This window comes from Fulmarus glacialis, unplaced genomic scaffold, assembly GCF_000690835.1.
Source record: "Fulmarus glacialis isolate BGI_N327 unplaced genomic scaffold, ASM69083v1 scaffold29193, whole genome shotgun sequence".
NCBI classification, from domain to species: Eukaryota; Metazoa; Chordata; class Aves; order Procellariiformes; family Procellariidae; genus Fulmarus; species Fulmarus glacialis.
Window position 1 is genome coordinate 526 of NW_009205287.1, and position 24,206 is coordinate 24,731.

The 24,206-nt window shown below is 38.9% G+C and overlaps 1 protein-coding gene across 1 annotated transcript in view; it reads right to left on the minus strand.

Annotated features, from left to right (window-relative positions):
• Positions 1 to 593: 593 nt before the first annotated feature.
• Positions 594 to 24,206, minus strand: part of LOC104072507 (unconventional myosin-IXb-like) — a 35,399-nt gene continuing 11,786 nt past the window's right edge. The window contains 33 exon segments of the mRNA XM_009575355.1: positions 594 to 1,030; positions 1,158 to 1,330; positions 1,585 to 1,724; positions 2,745 to 2,868; positions 3,851 to 3,982; positions 4,718 to 4,823; positions 5,408 to 5,536; positions 5,856 to 6,048; positions 6,505 to 6,575; positions 6,751 to 6,862; positions 7,407 to 7,448; positions 7,934 to 8,110; positions 8,634 to 8,732; positions 9,224 to 9,414; positions 9,539 to 9,696; positions 10,397 to 10,527; positions 10,899 to 10,965; positions 11,501 to 12,460; positions 12,843 to 13,009; positions 13,121 to 13,270; positions 13,782 to 13,904; positions 14,449 to 14,559; positions 14,766 to 14,846; positions 15,323 to 15,445; positions 15,959 to 15,998; positions 17,090 to 17,200; positions 18,781 to 18,856; positions 19,233 to 19,428; positions 19,698 to 19,839; positions 20,448 to 20,569; positions 22,554 to 22,688; positions 23,497 to 23,613; positions 23,851 to 23,940. Of these exon segments, the coding sequence (XP_009573650.1) occupies positions 594 to 1,030; positions 1,158 to 1,330; positions 1,585 to 1,724; positions 2,745 to 2,868; positions 3,851 to 3,982; positions 4,718 to 4,823; positions 5,408 to 5,536; positions 5,856 to 6,048; positions 6,505 to 6,575; positions 6,751 to 6,862; positions 7,407 to 7,448; positions 7,934 to 8,110; positions 8,634 to 8,732; positions 9,224 to 9,414; positions 9,539 to 9,696; positions 10,397 to 10,527; positions 10,899 to 10,965; positions 11,501 to 12,460; positions 12,843 to 13,009; positions 13,121 to 13,270; positions 13,782 to 13,904; positions 14,449 to 14,559; positions 14,766 to 14,846; positions 15,323 to 15,445; positions 15,959 to 15,998; positions 17,090 to 17,200; positions 18,781 to 18,856; positions 19,233 to 19,428; positions 19,698 to 19,839; positions 20,448 to 20,569; positions 22,554 to 22,688; positions 23,497 to 23,613; positions 23,851 to 23,940 (5,226 nt within the window).

A 24,206-nucleotide genomic window follows, 5' to 3' on the forward strand; every position in this document is an offset into this window, starting at 1 on the left:
TCCTCTGTGCTGAGAGGAATTTCCCAATGCTTTATATGAAGTACTGACAAAGATACGCGATTCCGATTAAAGGCTTCCTTCGGAAGAAATTGTTCATTAGACAAGACAGATATTGATAAACTAACACATGTATTTTTAAAAAGTGCAATGTATTAATAAACGTTTTTATATATTTTGGTCTCAGTTAAGGCTATTACAACATTAACAGTTCTGTAAACCACACAGAAAGTTGTCATAAAAACATAAAAAAAATAAGGCAACACACATTGACCTAAACTCACTGTTGGTCCCCCATTAGAGTCCATTATAAGGCAAATGGAAAAATGCATGGCAGCAGAGTCAGGGGACTTTTTTTTCCTGTACACTCAACCCATGTATTTTACCCAACATAAGTTTTATGTTCTACTTTCTTTGCAGGGTTTTAATTTAAAGAGAAGAATATTAACCCTTGCTTAACCCTCACAGTACTGTACATTTCCAGGCTGCCTTCCCAGCAGCCAGTTAAAAGAACATGAACAAGTTCACAGCCTTCAAAGGGTTAAAGCCAAAGCTGCAGTCATCTTCAAAAAAGTCCGGACAGCTTAAGTATTTCACTACTCTGTACAGGGAATGTGAGAGTAAGGGTCCGAAAACCTCCGTTTTACTTTTGCTGTGGGTTCGTATTCATCCAAAAGTTCCTGAGCGTGGGCCATTTCAGACCCTTGTGCAACGTATACAGAGTGGATTTTATCAGTTCGCCTTGCTGGCTGCTCCCTTCGTCTCACCGTTATTTGAGACTCTTCGTTAGCCAAAATCCTGCCCTGGGATTCTGTACATTTGAAAATCCCAGGAGGAAGTTTTATATTTGTTGTTGGCATCACTGGAGTTCGACGGGGCACTTTAATCTTGGACAGTGTTAAAGATGATCTATGTCTTGAAGCCAGGGATGCAGAGGAAGGATTTGAAGAGGTTTGCAAAAGAGAAGGCACTTTGCAAATGTCTTTGGCAGGCATACTGGAGCTCTGAGCACGGCAATGTAATCCAATAATTGCTTTAAAGAAACAAGAAACTTAGATACTGAAAGCATGCATAAAAACGTAACTTGATACAAGCAACTGTGACCAGTAACATCTGGTCACCTGGCTGTATGCAGTGGAAGATGTAGAATAAAAAAAAACACACACTACCTTAATACTGACCTTCGGTATCCATCCGTCCTGTTCTATCTTCAAGCAGGCTCTCTGTGCTTGCTGAGGTCTCAGAGTCTACATTTTCCTCATCAGAGCCTCGCTGGTCAAGCTCAGGTAACCGGTAAGTTATATCTTCAAGTAGCACTGTAGAAAGACAGTGTCTCTGATACGAGCAACTTTATGCAGCTTGCATTCAGAGGTAAACCTTCCTACATGTAGTCATTAAATATTAATTCTCACAGTATTTTCTCTCAGCTAGTCCTCTGCATTTTCCTTTTCACCTTCGTAAAGGCCTACAGAACATAATTAACTAGATCATTTTGGACAAGAAGTATACTGCTTTACTATCTGTATTACCTCCAACTGCAAAGGGCATGACCTACAGACAAAAGGTGTTTTCAAAGCTATGACTTACTTTTCTTCTTTTATTGACTGTATGCGATCAATGAGAATCTCCTTTTCCCGGTTATCAGCTTCAGAAACTTCCTCTTCTTCATGCAGTGAGTCCAGTTCTGAGTTGCCACTGTCATTTCCTTTGACCTGTGAGCTTTTACTCTGCAAGACAAATTTATGTGTAACACTTCTCAGTCATAAGAAGCTACACAAGTCTTGACTGTATACTAGTTGCAAGGTGGAAGACAAATGAGTAGGCCAAATGAAGGGCTGACAGAACTCATGAAGAGCTGTTAGTTATCCATACAAATGTTTCAAAAGGTAATAGAAATTTTTCTATTCACCTGATTTCTGGGGTTTTGTTACCTTTTTTGAAGCATAATAATTTGATTTGCCAGCCTCAGCTTAGTTTTAGTATTCACTTGTAAGTAATATTATTACATCCAATACAAGTTACATTCAGAATGTCTATAAAATACCAGAGTTATGACGGAACAGCAGCACTGCATGCAGTCTGGGGAGAAAGTTGCACCAATACATGCAGTCTTGATTGTTCAAAAGAGTATTTAAAACCAAGTTACAATACATGTAGTAAGTATTTTAGTCATGCAATAGTACCATAAGAAAAAAAACATGCACTCTTAACACAGGCAGTGTACATACCAGCATCCCCTCGTAAGGGGAAGAAAACCCAAGTTTTACAGGCCAGAGCTAGAGAGAGACGAAGACCAAATTCACTATCTGCGGCTTCTGATCAGACAGAGTTTGGTTTATTTTAATCAGTACAACAAAAACAAAAGAAAAAGTGTATTTGCCCTAATAGAACGCGCAGATTTTTGTCCACCATCCATCTCTGGAGTGAAGGAACTCCTTTGCCACGTGAAAGACCCAGCAATCCTACTTCTACTGATTGAATTATATGGGAATAGATTTTGACCACTACAAGAGCAGATCCCCACCCCTGCGCCCTTCATTTATCAAACAGACTCCAGTGCAGCTGTATATTTAGCTCCTACCTACAGCTTTGGGCAAGTCCAAATGCCTTTTCTTCTTATCTTGCAATTGATCTTTGACTTACTGAATGGGGTGGACAGGACAAATTAGCAGCACATGCCTTCCCAAGAAATTGGTGGGATGCTTTCTGCTGGATGGTGTGGTTCTGTGGTTTATTTCAACACTTACCGTATTCTGCCGAAGCAATGACAGTCGTCGAAAAGCAATGCTCTCAGCTGCTTCCAGCTGATTTATTTCATCCATTTTTATCTTGTACTTCCTTATCTGTTCCTTTATGAGCATCTCTACACACCTGGACAAAAGGGCAAGAGTTTATTGAGCAGCCTCATACTATAAATGCTCTGGGGACAACCATGGTGGGATGAGATGCCTCTCCTGGCTTGGGGATGTCTGACACACACACACGTGGATGGCATGCAATCAAAGTCTCCCAATGCATGCCTTACAAGGGGTAGCACTCCATGGTACAGGGTGAAGAGTCCAAGACGGCAAGCAAAACAGGACAGACTGTTAAAGGTAATGGCACATGTTCTTCCTGGGATAACCTGAGCCTCTCACGCTGACTGTACACAACAATGGTAAGCAAACAGACATTACCATGGCTGCTAACTGCTTCTGCTTCTTCTACCTGTCTTCCCTGTGCTGGCACAGATTGGTAGATACAGAATGAGCCTGCAACTGCCCTTTTCCACCTCTATGGCCCCACGGGTGAGTAAGAAGTTACAAAAAGTTGTCATTTTTCAAACTCTGTTTTCATTGGAGGCAGATGCAAGGCCAGCCATGCAGTGAAGGATGGTGAGGGGCATTCAGAGAGCCAGAGCTGCTGGAGGGGGAGGAGAACAAAGAGGATCAAGGACAGAACCTTCTTCAATTCAAGGAACAACACAGAAGAAATTATCAGGGGTTTCCAAGTATGCAGGAGACAGTTTAATTCTATATCCTACTGTTTATTATGGCTTGAATATCAGCAAAAAATGTATGAATAGTGTACAATCCCCCCAAAAGATTATCTTGATGTAAAATACAAACCTGGTATTTAAGACTTGTAAGTGATCCTACTTTATGCTTTGCAAACTTCAGACAGGTGGAAGGAGTCAGAGAAGGCCGTATAAATTGGCAGCACTAGCACAGCCAGAATTTAGCAACTCTTAACCCTCAGTTTCTCAGCTTGATATAAATAACGTTGTAACAAATGCAGATAGTAGTACTGGCTTTCATATTTCAGTATTTTCATATTTCAAAGTATTACTTTGCAGCAGACTGCTAAAACTTACATGGTTGTTTTTGAAACATCCTTCATGCTGGTTAAAGGGTCAGAGGTATCAGGACAACGCAAGAGGCATGGAGCAAAAACAATGGCCAAGGCATTGGGTGACATACGGTTGACATCTTCTATCAAAGCCACTCTGAAATTCAATGTTGAGGAAAAAAAAAAAAAAAAAATACTTTTTTTAAGCGAACCTTGCTAGAATACAAGCAATCTGATCAAACTTTGCCAGAGTTCCCAAATAACATGTAAGGAGGCCTCGAGGGTACTAAGTACGTACAGCAGTTCAAAGAATTTCACACCTGCTAAGTAGACAAAATTTCATGCATTAAAAAAAGGAACAGGAAGCCACCCATGTTAAGCTAGTTTGGTAGTCTCTGAGGTATGTCTGGTGAGTCAGTGCCTCCTCTTTAATAATCCCTTTTCCCTATCTTCAGAGGGCCACTCAGAAAATTCTCAAGTTCCTTGGATAAGAGCAGCCCCTTTACCAGTACCATTTATCCTTGCTCCCAAGACTAGCATATGTGCGAGCATTTATAATCCTTATGCAGTCCCTACCAAGTACGCTAACATCCTCAGCTCACTATGTACCCATCCATATAAATCCTGGTGTTCAGGCGACTCACCTAATCTTTCAGATCTACCTTTTCTTCAAAGTTGTTCTTACCTGATTTGATACAAATACACCAGATGGTAGAAGTAAGCATGCGGCTGTTCTTAAGCACAACTATCAACTTCAATTCTTTCATTTCTAAAGCAGCAGCACAATCCCTACACTGACACTCAAGGGTTTTAAGTTTTTAGAAAGCTTCCAAGAGGGACTCAAAAAAGTCACATGGAGTTTCTCTCCAATTGAAGTAATTAAACTCATTACTTGACCAGATGGAAGATGAGTCGCTCCAAGGTATTATGATTTGCTTGTGGAAGCTGTTCAAGGACACTGTAAATGGCACAGAGTTGCTCCTGTTTTTCTGGTAGTTCTGTACGAGGGGAGAAAGCACAAGATCATAATTGCTGTGCAATGCTAGTGGAAAGACGCCAAGCACTTTCTGACATTGTCTCAAACTGTCTGCAACAGATAGAAATAAAATTCTTAGAAGCCACACTGTCATTTTATTTACCAGTTGTTATAACTGGATGTTAAAGTACCCCTCATGGCACTGCAATTTTCCTACTTTTTCAGATGCTGCTGTTGTTAGCAACCATCAAGTGATGCCTCAAGATCTCCAACAATATTTAGGGTGCCTTACTCCCACTGAAGTTAAACGAATCTAAAGATTTGCGATATCTGGCTTGCTAGATCTGGTCCAGAACATCAAGGAGAAGAAAAAAAACTGTACGAAGGGATAGCTGTATAGTGACATTATGCTACAAAAAACCAGGAATCCTAAAGCAAGGTCAAGCAAGCTAGAGGAGAAATTCCCTGAAAAGTGTTTTATATAAAATGTCTAAAATCATTGCTGGAAGGAAGCTGTTTAGCCAACATGGGCATCTTAGAGGTTCTTTTTCCAAGGACACAGTAAGTTAAAGAAAAAACATTACTTCAAACATTTCTAAAACCTACCTACAGCTCGGAGAAAATCATTGTACTGCGCAGATGTCATTAGTGGATCTGGTAACTCCCGTAGCCATTGCTTAAGGATCCCCGTAATAGTGTGAATAGGGTAATTCTCCAGTTTCACTGAGTTTGGATCTGAAAAGAAGTGTTTTATTTAGAGCAGTTCATTCCTTTGATGTACACAATGGGACCCCAAAGAAGTAAGATTAGAAACACTCAAATCTCCCATTCACAGAATCCAAGTGGCAATTCAAAAGAAATAAAAAGTCTGCTGATAGTCACTTATATGTACTAAGCAGCTTTTTCCAGCCAACAAAAATAGTACAGCCTTCATGGCCACCAAAGAGCTGTTTTTAAAATACTAAAAAATGGCAGATACTTTCAGAGAGAAGAGAATTGCAGGGAAAACTGATATCATGCAAGGCAGTCAAAAGGGTGGACAACGTTGCCTGACCTGCTTGCAGCAACTGTTTCAGCTCCTTCATACGATTTGCTGATCCTGATTTCCTGTAAATGCCTTCTGTATAGAGGCCGTGCATCTCCACGTACTCTAGCAACTTCTCCATTACAATGGGGACTGAATTTCCCTCACTGGTCAGGGAACTCACACACACTCCAAAATGACGTGGTTCTGCGTCTTGTTCATTCTGGAATTGATACAGGTCAAGCATTGTGAATACCTGTTCCCAAGCTAGAAAATTTCATTGTTTCATGCTACAATTAGCTTATGCTTCCAGAAACAAAAGCTGTTTTGTTCTAGCTTGCTACAAGCCTTTTTCATAAGGCAGATTTCCTGAGCTGCAGCAATAAAGAAACTTTATGGTACACATGGAAGGATTTTTTTAACAGTTTGTCCAACACAGCACACATACTCTAAAGGAAGAGTTCCCAAATTAGCTCGAGTATCACCTTTTAGAAGAATGTTCTGTTTCTGCAGCTGCAGGGCCTGCCTCTGACTATATGCACACAGAGAAGGGAACTGTTTAAGCAATTTTTATTCAGTGCCTGGACATCCACTGTTCATTTGCTGAGAAAAAAAGGCAGCATTTTGCATGCATCACTTACGGTATCACAGCACCGCATCCCCGATCTACAGTTCATACCTTTTTTCCGCAGGAGGTACAGCTGCTCTGGATTTTGGACATGCATTTCTTGTGACAAGTCAACTTGCAAACTAGAGAAAGGAGCAATTGTTACAAGCATTCCAAACCGCATTAAAATGCTAAGTATCTTGTCTTATTCACTTACTATATAACCTGCATGTACTGTTCACTGAGCCCCATCTGTACCAGCCAAAGTTACAAGTGATCTGCACATTTAAGTGGCAAGAATGAGGGTTTTTTACTTACCACTGCAGAGACAGGCCTTCTCCATGGGCCAGATGTAGGATGAGCAGTGTTCACATGATTGCCGTATGCTCACTTGGTAGTTTGTGAACACGTGGCCATTGTGTTCTTCAATCTGGTGGGAGACAGGAAGAAACTAATGGACTTTTTTTTGCCTTTTTAAATTATTATTAGTTTTAATAAAACTATCTACCCTTAGATTTTTCCATTTTTATTTTACAATTACAGCTGATGGCTTTGACCTTGAAACCAAATTTCAGTCTATCTTAAAGCAGCTGGGTTTGCTGGGTCATTTCATAATTGACTGGCCACCTTGGTTAAAGTTCATCAGTGCAATACATTAGCTACAGTTTGTTATTAATATTTAGTAGTTGTCTTCCTTTAAACAGTCCCATTATTGAGAAAGCCATTATGTTCTAAAAGATGCTATGGACAAGCAAGAAAATGCTAGAGTACCACCTATCCCTGCATAAGCAAGATCTTTAATTTATGGAAAACAGTTTTATATTGTGTCACATCTTCATAAAAGAGGTAAGTGATTTAGCATGCAAATAAAACAGAATTTCAGTACAAAAATCAAGCTCTTTCAAGAGTGTTTTTCTCTGTGTTCTGTGAGTGCAGCTAAGGACTTGGATTATCACAAAAAGAAAAGTACTTACCGCACGATCTTGTTTTCGTTTCTTCTTCTGGGCTTTGGTTTGCTGCAGTGGAGTACAGAACTGGCATTAGTCTTTGAAATTCAGACATTCCATTCCCTTTTTTTTCCTATTCAGTTTCCCAGACTCTACTTCACCTCCAGACATTTAGGCACTATACTGCAGCTTCACCTTGTTATGAGGGTTGTCTGAGCTCACACTGTCAACTTCCTAAAAATCAACGGAGCTCACTGCATGATGACAAAGCAATTCCATCTCTAAAACCTTCAGAGAACTCCTAAGTTTTCAGCAAAGAAATGTGCAAACTTCTTAAGATTCTGAAAATATTAAGAGCATGTTAAATAACGAACAGTTCCAAAAGGTGTAGCAGCATTCAGAATTTGTTATACGCATGATTTGTGCATGCAAAGTGTTTCCCAAATAACGGAGAATGCTATGGAAAAGCTTTCTGAGGTAACACAGGTTCCTTATCCTACGAGAATAACATTGTTTAACCATCCCATAAGCCAGAAAAAGAGTAAGTTTTATACCTTGGGCTGCTCAGACTCCTCTTTTTTTGTATATCCTCTGATGAACTCATCCAAAAGGGATTGGAAGAGATTCAAAACCAGCTTCACTTCTTTCTCTTCCCTTTTTTTGGCCAGATTTGTAACTAGAAGCTGGTAATTTTCCACGAGATCTTTGTAGCCAACATGGATTTGCCCATTCTAGAGAAGGAACAAATATTGTTCAGAAGACAGTTGATACTGTCTTTTGGATACAGTTGAGACAGTTTCATATTTTTATGTGTTTAAGGTCAGAGGTGAGAAAGCACACTCATGATTAAAGTAAAAGATAACAGCCCATGACAGAAACAAGTTAGCACACTTCCCTACTACACTGTAGAAGGGCACTTGGCTGAGACAAGGCAGTGTCGGAAGAATATTGGAAAAGCTGTTGGCACCTCTCTGGTGTTTAAACAGAGCAACATGAAGATGCTGAAGACAGTAAAATCCATCCATTTCTAAAAATAAGTTACAGCTGAGTGAATGAGAAAAGGGAAACAAAACAGTCTGCTTAAGATTACAGCAGAACTGTAAAATGTTCTTTTTCAAGTCTAACATTCAGCTTTGAATTCTATGCTAAGAATTGCTGAATTGCTTTGTAAAAGAGCTGTAGGTCAAGCATTAAACTGCACATGACTCATTTATTACCTACCAACTTTTCACTTTATTGAGACTTACTACTTACAGGAGCAGAGTACATAGTCTTGATGTTTCCTCTAAACTTCTCTGTGGCTTCAAAAAACAAACATTCAACACCAGACTTCTGGGAGCGTAAGTCATTGATCTAGAAGGCAAATACATCTGCATCAAATTTCATTAAAACAAGAACATCCAACCAGTGTTAAATTTCAGTCACTGGGCTTAGTCAATTATTGGACCTTTTCAGTTATTTAAAACAACATTTCTTAATGCACTGTGATGATACAAAAATAGGAGTCACGTAGTTAGGCTCTAGAGAACTTAATTTCCTTACAACTCAGGCTTTTTTTTTTTTTTTTTTCAAAAAAAAAAAAACCTTTTGCTGCCCACTTGTTTGTAAACAATTGAAGAACTAACATGAATGCCACCAGGATTTAATGTAATGTAATGCATTCAGAGACTTAAAGGAAGGAGTAAGAAGGGCCTTAATACAGACCTAATTCAGTCAAGCTATCAAATCAATTCCCCTTTGCTTTAAATCGTAATATAAACTTGCACCTAGAAAAGTAGTCTTTAAAATTCCACACAAACCGTGAACATAGATGTGAATTTTTACCATAGTTGAGTGCCTTTTACCTTGTTTAGGAGGAACTCATCAAGATGTTTCAGTTCATTGGCATTTGCAATCTCACGGACCATGGAAGCTCGCCAATTCTGAGACACACTTGAGATCTTGCTGATCTTTATAGTACGGTTCTTCTTTGTTTTACTGCTCTCTTTCACATGGCGCTCCCCTGCTTGGAGGCGACTTGGCTGTCCAGAAGAAGCTAGGAAAGAAATTAATTTATACATTAAAGCAGGATGATTGAATTCTGCAGTATTTGTCTCCATGCAAAACATCACAGAAAAGATGGATATTAGCAAGCTGGGGATTAAGTCACAGAAACCCACCTTCTGAAACCTTCTGGGTTCCTCCTGTTTCTGGAAAGAGGACACAAGATACAAGGGAGAGGCCATCTCCTTCATCAATCACATCAGGACTCTCCTTCGGAATTTTCTTGTCTGGCTTTTTCCCCAAAAGTCTACGCAAAGGACTTTTAAAAGCAGACCTGAACATAAAAGCAGACACAAGTTTGTCATATTAGTAATGGAAGCTGGCTCTACTACAAGAAAATGCTCTTTTAACAGTACAACTAACACCCACAACAGGATTAACCTCTATTGTGGATATTTCCTCTAAGGTCCAACCTGCAGAAAAACTGAGCAGCAGAAAAAAAGGAAGACAACCTGAAAGCACATGTGGACATTCTGATATTTACTAAATTAGAGCACTACCTTCAACATACACAGAGACAGCACATCACATATCCAAGACACCATTTCTGGCTCAGGAAGTCCCTGAGTTGCAGAATGCCAGAAGTTGGAGGAGCAGGCCAGGGAAACAGCACCACATGCTTGCTGGGTTCTTAAGCTTTTCTCTTGGTGTCTTATTTCTCAGTCTGGATGACAGTACACTACATGGACCTTTGATCTGAGCCTATATGGTGGTTCTTCACTTAAAAAGAACCAGTTCAAAGACAAGTGTTATGCAAGAAGCAGAGAATGTCTTCCTCAACAGGGTCAGATATCATGCTTACATCAACATGAAGATCTAGTCAACGAGCAACACAGCCACTCATGTAGCTCATGTCAACACATCTCTCTCCACAATCGCAGTCTCAAGACTCAAGGCTCCATTCGAGTACCAGTAGAAAATATCTTTTTTTTTCATTTTCTTAAAGGCAGGCCAGTCACACACAGAATACATACTTGGCATCTATTTGCTGACTTGCTGACTGCATGGAAACGGCTGCATCCGAGGTAGGTAAGAGGTCACTGGGCTTCTTTTGCACAGGATATTTCTTGTTGCCTTTTTCTTCTTCCATCGTATCTGGTGATTGCTACAATAGAGAGAAGGAGTCAAAAAATGACATATTGAGTGAAATAGATTCTTTAAATGGTTTTAAAAACTAGAATGGTGAAAAAAAAGTTTGCTTCATCAAGACAAAACACTTAACCCAATAGATATTAGCTTACTAATATAAGATCCAAGTATATCTAATGCTTTGATCAAGGGTCCATTTATTAAAAATTAATTTTTCAAACTCTTGTATAATATTTGCTAATGAAATTTTTTACATGGCTATCAAGCCAAAAAAACCATCTGGAAGGAACACAGGCATACGGAACACACTATAGCCAATTATTTACAAATATTTAATATTTATAAACATGAATAATTAAGCATAAATATGCACAATAGCATCAGTACCTGATTCATGGCAACAGACTGGGCAAGTGTTGAGAGATCACTTAATGAAGATGAATTCCCCTTCTTTCTGTAATGTTACAAGATTAGTTTCAGATTATATATTTTATAGAAGTCTGTAGCCTCTTAATATTTACCACCTTATAAATAACCCACATATCAATGTTAGATCTGAGAGAGAATCCTGATCAACTCTTGCAACTCACTTTTAAACGCAAAACGTACTGGAGAAGTAAAAAAATGGGTATGTCAGATTTCCTGCCATATCAGAGGGATGATGCTTGCAAACTGCAGGTCACTAAAACCTTGTTTTCAATGGACAAGACACATGAAAATAAACTCGAGGCACTACTTCACCTAAAGCCCTGACTCTCCAATTTTAATTCAGCAAGGCAGGCTTTGTATCTTTTGTTAGCTTCTGAAAACATTCTACCCATACAGATTCAACTGCAGGACAGGGAGCCAAGAAAAAGCAGCAGTTGTTCATAGCTCTATTTTCTCCCATAACATGTCCAGATGTACAGGCTATCAGGAGTTCTCCATCTATTTTTAAATATTACAGGTATCTGTTTTCTGAAAAAGTCAAATTAGGAAGCTGCCCTTACTCTAGCTGATCCTGAGGAGACTTATCCGCACATGTTCTTTCATCCAAAGACTGACTCAGCATATCATTCTGACCAGCATCAGACTGTCTCTTTCCTTTCCACTTCTCTCTCTTGTACTTTAGTTTCCCTGGGTCATCCACATATCTCTGGATTGGGGAAGAAGTGGGACTATCCAGATCTTTGGTTGCCTTCTGAACAAGACGTTTGTTTTTATCTGCCCAGCATTCAGCTGGAGTTTGAAAGCTTCCAGTAGCCGATAGCGTATTATGAAGATTCAGTGCAAGATTTGTCGGCCTTTCAGGGGAGTTAAAGCTTTGGCTGCCTTTTATCTGGTTATTTTGGTTCCCTTGTGTTGTCATTTTATCAACTGCCTTATCATCTACTTTTTCCCCTTCTGATACAGGTGGTTGCTCAGGAATAGAACTGCTTTCTTTTATCTCGCTTGATGGTGGTGTGTCTGAAAGAGCTTTTTCTTCACTTGGACTTTTCTCTCCCTTGTTGCTTCCTTGAAGGACAGTATCTTGTGCTGTGGATTTCTTTGACACTGGAACAGTTTCCAGGGCCTCTTCAGAAGAGATTTGTTCCTCATGGCACAGTAAAGATGATCCTTCGAAGGAAAGCAGGACATGCTTATTCTGTAACTCATTATGTTCCAGCCCCCTCTGCCGGCGAGATTCACGTTTCTCCCGGCTGTTTGTTACTTTCTCAGAGCCCTCTGTCACGTTCTTCTGGGGTAATGTGGCTTTTTCAGATGAGCTCAGGTTTTCAGCTTGCTCATTTGCAATTTGGTCTCTGTTCCCAAAAACTTGATCCAGCTCTGACTTGTGTTTAACAGGCAACTGATCTGTTGCTGGTTCACTGTGCTCGTCCTTGCTCATATCATTCTCTCCGTCTTGATCATCCTGCATTTCTCTCTGCTTTTCTTCAGCTTTCTGCTTTTCTATAGCCATTTTCTGAAATCTGTTAAGAATTTGTAAGATGAAAACACAAATATTTAATGCACAGTGGTCAAGAAAAGTACCCAACTTTTAAAATGCAGCCTAAATAGCAATACAAAGTACAAACACACTTACAGTCCCAGTATGACTGCACGGAGGTCTGCTTATTAGGACTGGCATGCATCAGTGCAGCTCAGCTGAATAATGCTCAAGTACTAAGTGCTTAACCAGTTTCCACACACCACTAGCCATTTGATACTGACTGCAGTATCACATGGTAATAACTATCTTTAAGTTGTTTACTAAGTCAACATATCACACAGAAACTGAGCTTGGCAAGTGAAGCCAAGTAGCTAAGTTGTTAAAATGCATGTTTTCATATCATATTGCTCCTCTTCCTTTACCTCTTACGCTGTAGATGCCCTCTGACCAGGGCCTGCAGAAGACAAATTCTCCTCTTCTGCTGAAGGTAGCATTTTCGCTCCCTGTATCTTCGCCATGCTGACTGAATATAGATGGCAGCATTATTCCTCTGCAGTGCCATCCTAACATAACGGGAACGCCAGCAAGCCTAAGAAGGGAGATTTCTAAAGTAAGGGAAGGGTACTTGAAGGTGGGGAGTATTATTTGAGGGGGTTGATTTGTTTGTTAGGAAAAGAAAATTGGCAATTCTCAACGATACCTGTAAAACAATGGCTGCCTGCCTTGTTCTGAGAAAGCGTCTCCTTTCTAAAACCATCCTGAGCCAGCTCTGAAGGAGAATGATCTTCCTGATCACTTCTTTGTGTAGTGTATCCTGTAGTATCTGCCGTTCAGCCTCTTTCATAAAAATCTGCTCAGTTAAAGAAAAGTTCATCAGGAAACAGTTACTAAGCACCTTTCCGCCCCCACCGGAGGCATCTCCACAAGCTAAAAAATTAGAATGGTAATACTTATTACTGAACCAAGCCTTATCCGCTGACAGCAATTAGCACACCCAAAAGTAAAAGTCCTTTTGTTTTATCAAATCTCAGTGTTCAGATTCTAAAACGTACAACTGTACTTACAGCCTTCAAATCATAGAACCCTTCTAAAATGAAAATATTGACTTGTTTGACAAATGCCAATAGCAACAATTTCCCAAAAGTAATATCCATACAATACAGAATTGTGCTGTATTGCAAGAAGACAGGTTAGCATCAAAAACAATGAGGCAACTACTAACATCTGTATCAACATTTACAAGAGTTAAAATAGTTAATTAAATACAAAATGCAGAAAAGAGCAACACCTGTAAATGAACTGCACTAAATTTTGCAGTGTACATCAGTATTTCTTATTGGCTTATGGGAAGTTTCACAGACCTTGGTCATCCCTATTTGATAGTAGTTTTCATCCAGTTTTAGTTTATTCAAATAAACACAAATGTCTTCCTTAGAGGCTTTAGCATTTTTGGGCAGTAACACCTGAAACTGGTCTATGAATTCCTGTGAAAAGCAGAGATAGCAAGAGATCAAAGTTACAAGGCAATTCACTAGTTTAGAGTTTTAACTAGATTTCTAAAATTAAGCTAAGATATCTGAGCTATACGGGTTTGAAAGTACTTATTTCTCACTCTGAATTGAGCTATTTTTTCCTACTCTGTAAAATGCAGGCTTCATTCAGCCTCCAATTAACAGTAAATATCACCTATATGTGATCTATAAAGCTACATGCACAGAGTATTCTATAGAAAACTAGTTCACATACGGAGACAGTAATGTGCAGCATTGATTGCTTATACAGCACTCAGAATGCTTTCCTTCATGCAACAAGCAGAACAACTTACTGGTGGATGACTCGCACAATAGTTTAGACTACAACTTGTTACCATGCAGGCTCTGTCAAAACTACAATGAATTTTTACAGTTCATCCCAAGTGGTCATAAGCTTCATATGAAGAGACACACAAAAGACACTGAGGCAATGCACGTTTTTCCAAAAAGAACGGATATTTCTGAAAGCGTAACCCACTTCCAGTTCCTCACGTACCTGGAATGTATATTTGGCACTGTAGCCAGATCTTCTGATTCGCACAGTTTCTAGCATGCCAGTGTATCTTAACTGTTGAAGCACCAAGCTTTCATCAAAAAGCATCTCTTTCTGAAACAGATCAGCAGTCAACAGCTATTAAATGCCTGAAGAGTCCTATTTCTGTCCAGTAGAAAAAGCACATTCTGTTTTCACACCCTAGTTACCTTCCTCCTTGTACAGAATGACAGTGAACAAGTCGAAAGAGCTATATTACAGGGCTAGAAGACTTAAGATCCTCAGCAGTCAGATCAACTAAGCTCTTAAGGCAATCTTACCTTCTCAGCGTTGGAGCGGATGCAACGGATGAAGAATGGCTCAGCTTTACCCAGTGTCTCCAGTAACTTATTAAGTGAAGTCTGAAATGAAATATTCAGAAACATTTTCTTCTTCAGATATCAGCATTTTGAATTGCATTTGACAGCAGTACAGCTTCTTCCTCAGAAATAAGGTTGTTTCAGATCTGATGGCTATATAAAATCCTATTTCATTCAATATAGACATTCTCCCATACTGCACAGCAGATTCCTGTATTTGTTTTTACCTTTCCTCAAGATAATGAAAAGTGAGCTTTGCATATGCTGTTATAATAGCACTAGATCTGCATACAAGGATGAAGCCGATTGTACAGAGAACTAACATAGTTCATAACATAAGGGTAGTCTCTAAATATAGTCTATCTTTAATCAAGTAATAAATGCTACTTCAAACAAATCCCAAGAATAAACACCATTTTGTTTTTTCAAGCAAGATCAGCCTAGATCAGACCAGGAAGGTCTGTTCCCAGGAGGTCAGGGTGCACCCAGAGGTGTGTACCACCACATCAGGCACCTACCTGGAACTGTGCACTTATGCTAGGAGGTTTCTTCTTTTTGTGTAAGTGCAAGAGGGATTTTGTAGTTCGATCATGCAGAGTCATGCTTACTATAAGCTTCAGAGATTTGGAATCCAGCAAGTTCTAGAAGAAAGTTTTCATAATCAACAAAGTGCAAATCTCTTAACTGAAGGGGAAATATTTCCGTCTGCATCAAAATGAGCAAAAATCAAACCAACTACCTAGAGCTCCAAATTCAGTGCCATGTTACACTTCATGACTATTTCTATTTTGGACCAAAGCATCTTCTTAAGAGTGAAACTTTTCCATTGCCCCATCCCAAGAGTGTAAGGTGAACATGATCACTACATTTGCCTTCTGTGACTTTATTAGAAATGACTTTATGTATTTATGGCATCTCTAGCCTAATTGAACAGATGACAATTCACATTTTTTTTCCTGTTCAGCTCTTTTTATAAAGGTGAACATTTACCTATCCTTTAGATTGTCAAAAAGGAAGTTTTAGAGGATAAATGATACAACTTCCCTACTCTATGAAGCAGTATTTTCTGAAGTGAGTTCTGTCAACCAAAATGAATGTTCACAGTGCAAAAAAACAAAACCCAAGAGAAATCTAAATTTACTGAATAACTTTACCTTGGGAATGATCTGCTTTTGTTTGATACCTCTACTTTTCCTGTTAAAATAAAGATCATTTAAGAAAAAAATACACACGATTTTTGGTTATTTCAGCAAGCCATAAGTTGGTGCCATTTATGAGGCAAGATGAAGGAGAGAAGAAAATTAGCACAACAGCATCAGGGTGTGTTCATGCACATCTCTTACAAGTGATCAATGCAAGAAATGCAAACTGCTTCGCAACAAGAATTTTTTTTTTTTTTTAAGTAAATTCTGTAGGTATTGGAAGCTTTCAAAAGTGAAACATTGTCTCTAAAGTTAAAGCTATTAAAAACTGCACTGTTGTATAGGCTATTTTTGTGCAAGTTATTCTATTTAGCTAACTGTACAGTCATGTAACTCTCGTCACAATACTAAGGCACTATCAAATCAAAATACTTGATTGAGAAGTTATTGCTGCTTGCACCAGAACCCCGTGAAAGCACTTAACTGCTCACAGAAGGACAACTCATGCCCCAGCATTCCACTTACGAATTCTGATACGTCTGAGATCGTCCCCAGAACTTCCTGGGGCACTACACAAACCTCAGGCATAGCTCTCATCCACACAGAGACAGTGAACTAAAAGCAGAAGCTGTCAGAAACAAGGCTGTAGTTCACATCCTCCTAATTCTAAGCATGTTAACTCCATGATGTAATGCATGTTCCAACTCCATGCCACCCAGTTTACATTTATTTATTATATAACGGACCAGACTGATTTTCTTACACACGCATAGGTGTGCACATGTAAAGAGTCTTAATCCAGGAATATACATAGCATTGGCATCCTGAAGTTCAGGAAACCATTAGTTATAACTTGTGAGAGATTCCATTGTCGAACGTTTTGCAACAACAAACTTGTACTACATACTTGGGTTTTAAAGCAAGTTTACATGAAAAATAGGTTTAGCTTTCAGCTAATACAATGAAGCAGCAAAGCATTCTCTATAGCCTTTATATTTTTTAGAAGGAATTATTTTGTTCTTAATTGTCTTATTTAGTTTTTTGCAGAAGACAAACTTGGGACAAGTTTATTTTCAATGGACTAAAATAACTGCTTGGTTATTGTTGCACTTTCAAAGCGATACCTAGAGCACCAGAACTCACATGAAGTGGGAGCGGTGTTGAAGTCGACTGAGTGACCGAAGCAGCTTACAGGGATCATCACCCTGCCATGGAAGTCCTTTTATACTTGCGATGATTTGTTCATGCATGTCTCTAAAATGATTCACAGCAAAACAAAGATGGCAAAGATACACAGCCATGAGAGAGGGGAAAAAAGGAGTTAAAACCCCAAAAGATCCCATCACCAAGTGTGCTCCAAACAGTAGCAGGTCAATCCCAGACTACTTTTTCCTAAGCATGAATGATTCTCATGTCAGGTCAGCACTTTCTACTCTGTTAGTGCCCTAAAATTTAATTACCAGGGTCTCATACTAAACTTACTCTCTAATTCTACCTTTTCATGTAAATTCAGAAAACAGAGGAAAATTTAGCAAAATGTACTTAATGTGTAAGGAACCTTTTTGTTGAGCTAAGTAGCCTTTTCAGATAGATATAAGCTTCTTTATAATCAAGCAGTAAATATTTTTATATATAGATTTGACTACTAAAATGAGGCTGCTTAAGCAGACTTACATCAGAAAAGTAAGTTAAAAACTACCTATTACAGGAATACTTGATTAAATTTTGTTTTTCATTTGCATTTCAAACTTATTCACACGTTTAGCTTTTCAAAGTATGCCTGGGATGGTCCCTAATTCGTGGCAGATTCCATTATTTTAAGCATGCATCGTGCTTGTGAAGTGTTGCGTCTTGGCACAGAACTTACCTTCTTTACTCTCCAGAGAGGCACAAACCAAAAATAACAGAAGCGTAAGAATCACTTCTGACTGTTACGTGCTATCACCATTCTGAGCTGCTCACTGAGGTAGCAATATTATTACAGACAGTTGCTTGCTTCCCTTGGTACCTCTCAACATTTTTGAGTATCAAGATTTTGGTTTAAGATATCACAAAGAAACAGATATGTTATGCTATGACCAATCCTCTCACCCAGATTGTATCTTTAGTTCTTAGTTGCCACAAGTGACAGAGACTGTCCAGGATGAAGTAATTATGAAGCAGCATGAAGTCACTACTTTATGTGTACTTCATGGCTTCACTTTTACAGAGAGCATGCTCAGAAGGTCAGTCTGCCCAGGAATGTGCCTCCCTGGCCTTTAAGTGCAGGCCTATTTCTACTTACTTCTTGTTTTCATAAAAAGAAATGATGTCTTCAAAAGCATTTATATCGAAATCCTCAGAACAATCAAATGAGAAATCAAGCATTGAGCGGCTGCAAAAGGAACATGTATAAAACCTGAATACTCCATAAAGGCAAATATGCCTATACAGAGCAACGTGTGGAGGCAGTTCTGTAGGACTTGCCCTGCCTCCTAATCATGTCATAAGGCTGCAAAAAACATGAGTGCTCCTACAAATCCTTCAGTGACACAGACTGGCTGCAGAGGAACAACAATGCTAAAAGCAATATCTACAAAATACAGACAGAGAACTCAAAAACCCAGTGGTAAATGGAACTGAGGCTATGTCACCAATATTTGGTAGTACTGGGTCTTACATAAAATAAGCTAGAGTATTGTTTTGATAGTATTAAAAAGGCCAAACAAAACAAGACAGAAGAAGAATAAGACTTGCTATCCTTGTGGAAAGATCTAGTTGACATTTGATGTATGAAAATGCGACTCAGCAATTCAGGTCTTTTCCCTGATATGGGTTAAGTATGTGTTTCTCACCGATAAACTTTTTCTACTGGTGTATTTGATCTCTGGAGTTCTCCAAGGGGAACTCTGGGTCCTTGACGTACCACTCCTGTTATGAAATAATCAAGAAGTTGAAACTTCAGGGAGGTCTGAGAAAATCAAAACCAGTGATAAGACGAGCATGCATACTAGAACTAGTAATACCTTCCCCAACTTTTACAAATAGGGCTTCAAATTTGGCACAGCCTGCTGGAAATGGTGCACTTATTGGAGGAAGAAGTCCAAATGAGCTCAGATAAAACCGTGACAGTGGTGTGTGAATGTTAAGCCATTTTCAGCCACTTTTACAAGTCAGTTTTGTCCTTAGTACCAAACCAAGATCACATTTGGATGATGAGGTTTTGCCCTCAACTGGTTCTGTCAGCAAGCACTAACTAATTGTATAGTATTTGAAAGCGTTTCCAGAGCATTTTTTCATACCGTACCTGCAGTCTTCTGAGCTCTCTGGCGTCCAGCTTCTGCAAAGACAGCCATTGCTCGAATAGCTGCCCGCAGAACTGCCCAACGGAACACAGCTACAGGGTCCATTCCTATCAGCTCCCGAACATAAGCACTGTCACTGCTTCGTAGCAAAGCAACAATATCTGGTCTCATGTAATCCATATTTTTCTCTCTGAAATCCTGCAAAACAGGAACATTGAACCACAAGCTCTCAGGAAAGCTGTGTTTTGACTCCAGAATAATTCATTATTCTAAATAATTCTCACTATAGTGAGCATTATCCTCAAGTCTAGGCCACCAGCAAAAAACAAAACAAAACAAAAAAGCTAAAGTACATCTGAGGACACATCTGATCCAGCCCATTCCCAGCAAATAATTTTCTACACACTGACAAAAATTATCAGAAAGGTAAGGAATTTTTTTCTGTGGCCATCAGATCTATCACCTACTTTTATCTGGTATTTAACTTTGCCGGCAAAGTGTCGAATAATAAAAGCAGGCTCCATCACTGGGGTTCCAACAAAAAACTTGTTCTCCTCATGCTGCTGTTTGAATTTTGCAAGTAGAGTTTGGTTGGTGGCATGTGGAAAACTAGGAATACAAAACAAAGAGGTCAGCTGTTTTTCTCCAAATATAGATACACTTATTGAGGTGCAAGGTGACAGACTGAAGAACGCCTATTGATCCTTGCGGAAAGTATTTTATTGTCCAAGATCTCTACATTTTAATTGAGAGTTACACACCTGCTTTGAATATTAGAGGTGGGCTTAATTTCTGGACCAAAACCAAACAGCTCCACACATGGCAGAATATGCTGAGGTTTCAAGTGTATGTCGCTGCTTCCTCCCACTTCACCAGTCAACTTTACTTAGTGCCACATTAACTATTTACCTCATTTGCGACTTAATGTTCCAAACACCTAAATACATGCATTTTACTTCCATTGTAATTCCATGGTAAAACACAAAAGTGAAAGTTTCTAAGTCTGCTTAAGCCAAAGTTAAATTTTAGCATCAATTTATATCATCACCATATTGGAGTCATTAGAAACAAACTAGGGTGTAGATCATAGTCATAAGATGACCCTTTGCTTCCCACAACATTCCTCTCCTTTTTAAAGTGCTGTATTTCTACTCCCTTCCACAGTCCTTCCCTCCTCCCTGCCACACATTTTTTTTCAGATGATGTTTGTTGCTTACTTGCTTTCTTCATCCAGAAGATAGAAGAGGCCAGTGGGCTTCTTGCTGATTAAGTGAATGCAGGCCACATTATCAGTATAGTCAATATTGTGCCAAGTGATCCCTTCACTCTTATATTCCTCCTGTGTAGCTCAAGAAAATTCCCTCATCAGTACAGTGCCCTGACCTTTAACATCCTGTGGTCTAAGTGCTTAAAAGACATCCTTGAACAGCCATGGCAAGTTGAGTTTGTTAGTTCAGGCAGCAGAAACAAAAATAAGGAAAATATTTATAAATAAGAACAGAACATATTGGGTCAGATCAAAGGTCCACCTAGGCAAGTCACTCAACAGCGGATGCTTGGGGTAAAACTATTTAAAAACCAAAACAGTGAAAAGAATGTTTTGCTGTGCCTTCCCAGCAATCAGCAGTCTATGAACTTGGAGTTAAACATTACATCTACATCGTTACATTAAAAACCTAGGTAGACATATATTGGAGGAATTTAAGTCTACTTTTCTCTTCCATAGTTCTTGTATTATGAGAAATGATAAATATTTAATATTAAGTTCCAGAATTTCCAAACTGCTCTGTCAGACGAAATAACAGAAGCTTCAAAACAGGCAGTTAAGCCCTACACAACATGAGCACCAGAACTTCCCTAAGGAAGCAATGTATACTGCTTAGGTTCAGAAAATTTGGAGCGCTCTGACAAGAGAATACTAAGCTCATCTGCTGAAATGACAATGCATCAAATGCTTGACAGGATAAGCTTCCCATTAAGATATGGAACCAAAATACCAGCTCTTTTTAATGCTGTAAATGGCCACAGAAAAAGCTTATGATAAGGTACTAATGTAAAAAAAAAAATCTCACAGAAAATTAACTGAATAAGTTTTATGTTTAAGAAAAGACAAAGAGCGCCTGTCTTTCCTCTATATGATGATGATAAGAAATGGATTATTTTTAAGTAGGTAGAATTCAGTCTGCCTAATGACAGACTGCTCAGTGTGCATGCCACATTACAGAACTGAAATGCCATTTTCCACAGACAAAAAAGCCTTTCTTTAAAAAGATATAGAGATCCCCCCTGAGGGCCCTCACACTGCAAGAGATACAGGAAACGGGTCATTCAAGGATTAAGCTTATTTGGAAAAATGGCATTAGAAAAAAGAAAACAATGTAACTATTTACTCTAGTTAGCCTGGATAGCCACTTCTGTTGTAAGGTACAAAACAGGGACATCAACATTACGTTTACCTATGAAGTTTGCATGTTTGGTAATTTTCTTCTCTTTAAAATGCTTGTTTAAAGTTATCTACATGTTGTTGACAAAATACCATGTACTACAGAATGACTTCTTTCTTTCAGCAGTGACCCGTGAATAATGTTTTAGCACAAACCAGAAAAAATCCAAGTCTAGAGCAAACCCCCCCCCAAACCTCAGTCTAGAAACAGGATCTGTTAGCTCTTGCAGCACTCAAAGCACTCTGTAAGAAGATGATACCATCTGCGAACAAGTAAATCAACATATGCCAGTAACATCAGGATTTCAGAACTACTGCCAATAACAACATACAGCTGCGTCCCCTAAATGCAGTCAGGTGGAAGAAGCAACAAAGACTGGTTATTACATATTTAGAAACTGATAAAAATCAGAGAAACTGTTTCCCAATCATTAAAAAAACCAAACAAAAAAAAACCCTGAAACAAACATCTCACCTACCATTAAAAAAAAAACCAAAAAACCAAACAAACCTGAAACAAACACCTCACCTACAGATTTTCAATCTCGAAGTTTACAGTTTCACCTGACTTCTGTCTGGGGTTGCCTGAATGTCTTTTTAGCTTCTTACAGTCAAGCAGAAACTTAACACTAGCCCTCTGAAGAAAGGCCCTACTATTACTAGTTTACATGGAGTACTAAATACAGCAAAGCTGCAACCTTCAAACAATACCATAATAAGCAATAATAAAACAAGAAATTAAAAAAATAAGACTTTTGGAAATATATTCAAGCAATTGTAAAAATTATGCCATGAGATTCTGCAGAATAGTGGCTAAGTTGCATAATATATGAGCACTTGACAAAAACAAGCTTTTGTTTCAGCAGCTCTTGTTTCTTACCTGTTCCAATTTGAAAATATGCTGATTGAAATAATACTGAAGCTGTTCATTTGCATAATTTATACAGAACTGTTCAAAACTGTTGGTTTCAAAGTCTTCAAATCCAAAAATATCAAGTACACCAATGGACAAACACTAAAAGGAGATGTGGAAATCTAGTTAAGCAATCTGTCATACAGTGACTTAACCCACAACAGCTAACCATTACAAGAAGCTCTGTAGTGTATGCTGATAGATTTTGAATATTTAACAGTTATGTCTACTGTGAAAACAGAGACGATTAAATATTACCAAGTGTCGTGGTTTAACCTGGCAGGCAGCCAAATACCATGCAGCCGCTCACTCCCTGCCCCCCGCCCCGCAGTGGGACGGGGAGAGAATCGGAAGGGTAAGAGTGAGAAAAACTCATGAGTTGAGATAAAGACAGTTTAATAAAACAGAAAAGGGAGAATAATAATGATAATGATAAAATATACAAAATAAGTGATGCACAATGCAATTGCTCACTACCCGCACTGACCGATAACCAAGTAGCGATCGGTACTTCCTGGATCACGCCTACCATTCATATACTGAGCATGACGTCACATGGTATGGAATACCCCATTAGCCAGCTGAGCTGGCTGTCCTGATTATGTTCCCTCCCATCTTGTGTACCTAGCTCAGTCAGCAGGCATGGGAGCTGTCCTTGGACTAGGATGGCACTTAGCAACAACTGAAAACATCAGTGTGTTATCAACATTCTCCTCATACTAAATCCAAAACACAGCACTAGGAAGAGATTTAACCCTATCCCAGCCGAAATCAGGACACCAAGAAATTTACCATGGACTTCAGAAGAATCAAAATTTATCCCAAATATCTGAACATGTAATCTATAGCATTCTCTGTTAGCTCTAAATACACAGCTGTCTACAAAGACTTGCTTTTGTGAGAAACTTACTGTAACAGATTCCTCCATGTCCTTCTTATTAAGGAGAGCATGATTAATTCGCAGAACAATCCAATCAAACAGAGCACTGTATAAGGACTTTGCCATTGAATCACGAGCTGTTATTGCCTGCAGATGAAACAATGTTCAGAATTTGTTTAAAAAAAGCATTTCTATTTCAGACCAGTGTCACTCAAAGGTTACAATCCTGTCAGAGACAAATAAAACCAAAATTTTTCTTTAATGCTAACTTCTAACTTTCCAAACATCGCTCACTAAAAGTGAAAGTGCACCATATTAGCTTTTTTAATCCTAAAAAGCAAGTTTCAGTTATTTAAAATCCTCTACTAGTGTTCTTTTACTCACCTCATTGAGACTATATGGCAAAATAAGCTTATCATTAGCAGTCACAGTTTTTCTTTTTGTTAGCACTTCTACTAGAATTTCTCGTTTAACCTTCAAAACAAGCGAGAACAAGAGTTACTGTCACCCTCAAACTCCCCAGCGAGTAATCTGATAGCAACAGTGGACAGTACAATTTCCTCAGAGAAGCCCAACCTCTTTGACAACAGCTACATTTACCATTCATCAATAGCTTTACAAGTTCTTCAACTTCTTTAAATTATTCTCAGCTTAGAATAAGTCAGATGTTTCCGCATGTTCCCTACGGTGGCATACAACACATCTACACTAAATTTATTCCTGCTCAGCTCTCTACGATT